The sequence below is a fragment of the Thrips palmi genome, unplaced genomic scaffold (genome assembly GCF_012932325.1).
Source record: "Thrips palmi isolate BJ-2018 unplaced genomic scaffold, TpBJ-2018v1 HiC_scaffold_5, whole genome shotgun sequence".
Taxonomy (NCBI): domain Eukaryota; kingdom Metazoa; phylum Arthropoda; class Insecta; order Thysanoptera; family Thripidae; genus Thrips; species Thrips palmi.
Genome location: NW_023144632.1, coordinates 5,374,350 through 5,379,190, shown reverse-complemented (window position 1 = coordinate 5,379,190; position 4,841 = coordinate 5,374,350). Strand labels below are relative to the sequence as shown.

The 4,841-nt window shown below is 58.6% G+C and overlaps 1 protein-coding gene across 1 annotated transcript; it reads left to right on the top strand.

Annotated features, from left to right (window-relative positions):
* Positions 1–640: 640 nt before the first annotated feature.
* On the top strand, positions 641–1,165 carry LOC117650792 (vegetative cell wall protein gp1-like). The gene has a single exon (XM_034394393.1). The coding sequence runs from the start codon at positions 641–643 to the stop codon at positions 1,163–1,165; it is 525 nt and encodes a 174-aa protein (XP_034250284.1).
* The last annotated feature ends 3,676 nt before the right edge of the window (positions 1,166–4,841 follow it).

Sequence of the window (4,841 nt, the reverse complement as noted above, 5' to 3'; positions counted from 1 at the left end):
ACCCCGGCCGCCCAGGTAACGCTCCTCTCGTCGTACTAATCAGCATTCTAACGAGGGATTACAAAACACGCGAGACCAGCAACTCGGAGACTTCGAGACAAAAATCAAGTGAAACGGATAGGAAAAATGGTAAAATCACTTTGTTGCAAGGCGTAAGCTTGAGGTGAGAAAAACATTAAGTACATCAGCTCCGGGAACGAAAAGGGTCTAGTCTATCCTAACGTTCGAGAAAAGAAATCTAACTGAACCCATCCGAAGCTGAACGCAGGCGCCCATTTGGTTTGTCTGCGCGGCGGAAGGCCTCGCCCTTCTGGCCCTTCGCGTGCAGATAACGAAATGTCACACACTGGCCTCCCTGTATCACGAACGCGCCACGCGGCCGCGATCCGCGACCCCCTTCGCTGTTTTCCAACGACGTCACGTTGTACAGTGTGCCGTGCGTCACGCCCGCCTCGAGGCCCCACATCCCTCACAGGTATTTCGGAGAGCTGGAACAGTGTGGCGTCGACACCTCGAGGCAGGGAAGTCTCATCATTTTTTGACAAGACACGTCCCCGGCAGACGAGTTGCTGGAAAATCGATTTTGCCAAAAACCGACAAGAAGTCTTGACTTCCTGTTGTGCTGCCAAAGTTTGGCACCATGTCCTCGAGTGCCTCCAGTGGAGTGCCTCCCAGTGGAGTGCCTCCCAGTGGAGTGCCTCCCAGTGGAGTGCCTCCCAGTGGAGTGCCTCCCAGTGGAGTGCCTCCCAGTGGAGTGCCTCCCAGTGGAGTGCCTCCGTGGAGTGCCTCCAGTGGAGTGCCTCCCAGTGGAGTGCCTCCCAGTGGAGTGCCTCCCAGTGGAGTGCCTCCCAGTGGAGTGCCTCCCAGTGGAGTGCCTCCCAGTGGAGTGCCTCCCAGTGGAGTGCCTCCCAGTGGAGTGCCTCCCAGTGGAGTGCCTCCCAGTGGAGTGCCTCCCAGTGGAGTGCCTCCCAGTGGAGTGCCTCCCAGTGGAGTGTCCTCCCAGTGGAGTGCCTCCCAGTGGAGTGCCTCCCAGTGGAGTGCCTCCCAGTGGAGTGCCTCCCAGTGGAGTGCCTCCCAGTGGAGTGCCTCCCAGTGGAGTGCCTCCCAGTGGAGCCCTCGGTTTCGCCATCGCCCCAAAGGGGCGTCCTCGGCGGCGCGAAAATGATTATTCGCACACGCCCTCTCTGTCTCGCTCTCCCTCCCCCTCCAGGGGCAACGACTTTCCGAGAAAGCGGCGGCAGAAAGAAAGCCACATTTGCATGCGTATGAATACGTAATTATGCGCCGTTCGATTCATAGAGTCGCTCGTCCACACTGCAAGTCCGACGAATTCGCGATGAAAGTTGCATGACGCGGACGGGCGTCGCGCAGCCTGATAATTCCAAGCGTCCTTTTCGTCACCCTGTCTCTCTCTCTCAGAGAGCGTCCTTTGTAGGTGCGAGAGAGACAGAACGACGAAAGTGACCCTGGGAATCGATATCTGCAGCGCGAACGCTGCACCGTCGTGGCGTCAGACCGCGTGCACTCTAAATGTTCTCCAGTAAAGATTCTCCATATTATGGTGAAAATGTTCCATATTATGGTGGTGCAGCTGACTTCGTAACATACCATTGAGAATTCACTGTACCTTATGGAGATTTTCACGAATTTCGTTGGTATTATGGAGAAAATCTCCACCATATTATGTTGGTGCAGCCTTTCACCGTAAGACATTTACTGTGTGGAGTGACTGCCTCATTTTCGCTTTTCTGAAATGCGACTCCGCTGCACCTGCGGGGCCATGGCGGGGCCATGGCGGGGCCTGCAGACCTGCAGGCAGACGCACCACTGCGCCTCCGGTGCGCCGACCCTGCACCCTATCATGCAGTGAAACTGGATCCGCGGCGACGACATCGGCCAGGTGGGAAAATGAGTGAAAGGGGATGAAAAACTCGCCGGGGACCCAGACCGGGGCGCGGAAGCGAACCCGCCGGATAAAAAAAATGATGGGCTCATCTGAGAAAGGTGTGATATGACACGGCGGCATTGTTGTTGCCGTTCTGAGGACGCGTTTTATCAATGAAGGCCCACTAGCACACATCCACGCCCCCCCCCCCACACACAAACCCAGGTGCGGCGCTACCTGAAGAAACCGAATCAAAGTCTCGGCTGCAAAGGGGAAAGAGGAAGACATTCTCACGTTACGCCCACTTGTTGATTGGACTATGTACCTCTGGGAGAGAAAAAGGGCTTCTGTCGTGTTTGAAAGGTACGCGAAGGGCGCCGTTTTCACACGGCCTCACTGCGCCAAGTTTCACCACTCGTCTCATGGTTGGGGTGCACTGCAAAGTGGGCCTAAAGACCGGTGGAGGCAGCCAAGCCGCGATCCACGCGAGGACCGCTGTCAGCAGCACCTGCCGAAAAATGACAGCGTGCTGTACTACCAGCCTCTCTGCCAGTGTATCGCGTCTTTGCGCGGGCTGGAGGCGAACGACGGCGTGGAGAGACTCGTGGGGGGAGGGAGAGGCGACAACTCAGGAGGCTCTAGGCTCGCTACGAAGGGCTTGCTGGCTGAGTGACGCTAAACGGGTAGGGCGAGGTGGCGGCAGTGCGCCCCGCCGGCCAGGGCGCCGCGTTTGATTTTTATTTGAACTGTCGCCGCAGCGCTGTGATGCGCTCCCCGCCCCGCCCGGCCCTTTAGTAGTTGGCCCTGTCGTCGTTAGTGGCGCTGTCATCCTTCTCCCGGGGCACGTCCCTAACGGACGGCCGCCATCGGCGTCTCGGCGCCTCGGGGTGGGTGCACTGGAAAAGCAACACGACAGCCCATCATCCCAAGGTAGCTAGGGTTCAAAGGACGTCACTGCAAGGACCACAGAGTCCTTGCAGGGCATACGGCATACATTGTTGAGGAACTGCAAGGAGCACTTTCTTCGACTGCAGTCTGAACAAGAGGGCGCTTGCAGGACGCCCCCGACGGCCCCATGCACCGCTAGCCACAATAGGGCGACGTTGCCAGTTGGCGAAAAGCTCCTCAGCTGGTCTAAGCTGGACCAATGGACCACGGCAGAGAGGGCAGCCTCGGTGCGACATTCCTCGGTAGTCCCTCGACCCGTCTCTCTCGCACTCACGGAGTGTGCCTGAGGGGTGCGAGAGAGACAGACCGAGCGGGCGGCGGAGTCTCTCGACAGGTAGAGACACGTGCACGTCGGCCGCCCCTTTCCTCGGACCCAGGCCTGTGGCAGTGTGCCGCCGCCGTCCAGGCCGTCCAGTGCAGGGCCGAGCTGCCGAGGCCAAACGCTAATGTTCTTATTTACGTCGCTTTTTCGACGGCTAAAGTAAACACGGAATTTGCTGCGTCAGGGGCGGGCTGCACTCCGGGAGGTGCGAGTGAGCGCCGCGAACTTGCTCTACAGTGCACCGCCGGCCGTTGGATGTTCGTGGGGTGCAGTGGTGGTAGGGCGAATTAGAACGGGGCTATCAAGGCACAATGAGGCCGCCGACCCCCCCCAAAAAACGTGAAAAATGACGGCACTTAAAAAGGGGGCTCCGTTTGAGAAGGGGCCGGGCCGGGCGGCGGGCAGGGGCGGGCCGCCGTGGCGCCAATCACAGGTCGGCCCCTTTTCTCCCTCTTTTTTCCAGGGACGGTTGGGGATTGAATTGAGGATTGGGCAGAGCGCGGCCAAATAAATAAAGCCGTGCTGTATTTCTCGTTATCGCGAAAACCTGTGAGACTGCCCTTGCTTTGTTTACACTGTACATACATACTGGACTTTTTTAGAGTGCGAGAAAACACGTCCGCGCACCGTTCACCCCTCCGGGTCGGAAAAAGCGTGAGACGAGACGCCGAGGTGCAAAGCAGAGTTATCACCCTGCAGCCCGTACGCTCCGCTGTGTGTGTGTGTGTGTGTGTGAGTGTGTTTGTGTGTGCGGGTGCGTGGGTGTGTTCGTGTGTGTTTGGAAACTCTGAGTGGGGGAGGACTGGGTCGTTATCACACGGTCGAGCAAACATGGGAATGCATACCGAGCGGCAGGAGCAGAGGGCGTTTGGTTTTCTGGAGACCAGGACTTTACTTGGTATAAGTCGCAAAAAAATGAACAAACACGGAAGAAAAAGGAAAGCTAAGCACCCCGCGGGTGAATAGGCCGAGCCCAGTCCAAAAACGTGCATATAAGTTCAAAATATGTTTCCTTGTTCCCAATAAACATACATTCCCTTCGGTTTGATGTGGTGGAAAAATGTTGATGCAACCAACTTGGCAGCCTCCCCAAGCTGGTCTGAAAGAGGGCTCATCTCCTTTGAACGTCGGTGTCGAAAAGTAGAAAAGAAACTGCCCCTAGCAACAAGCTGCAGCAGGTCCATGCTTGCTGGGCCCTGGGCGGCCTGGGCCAGGGCTCGGCCCGGCTGGGCCTTTGGGCCCCAGACGCCAGCCGGTCCCGGGGAGGGCGAGTCGGGGAGCCTCCAAGGACCCCAGCGCGGCCAGGGGCAGGCGGGCTTCTTATCACGAGTAGGAAATCTGGCGTCGCTGCTTGGCAGCGCTCGGCAGCGAACAGCCGGGCAGGTCCTTTTAAAATCAGGGAAAGGGAAGCGGGGCCGCGGGGTGCCCTGCAGTCGTTCTCGGTGGCAGTCCCGTCGACACCGCCGCGACGCACTGCACCGCGAGCCGCCCGGTTCGGCCGGCGACACTTCGACGCGGAGGCGGCCACGACCTGGGCCCAACCAGGACGTATCTTTCCAACAGGTCCTGTCGGCGCGCCACACCGCGCCGCGCCACCCATATGGAACAAGGCCTGCAAGGCCTCGAGGCTGCCGATTTTTGATGAGATTCATTTCCATAGAGCGGCCAGCGGGCCGCGCGCGTGTT

Coding starts and splice junctions, on each gene's coding strand:
- LOC117650792 (XM_034394393.1), top strand. CDS start 641: ATGTCCTCGAGTGCCTCCAGTGGAGTGCCTCCCAGTGGAGTGCCTCCC.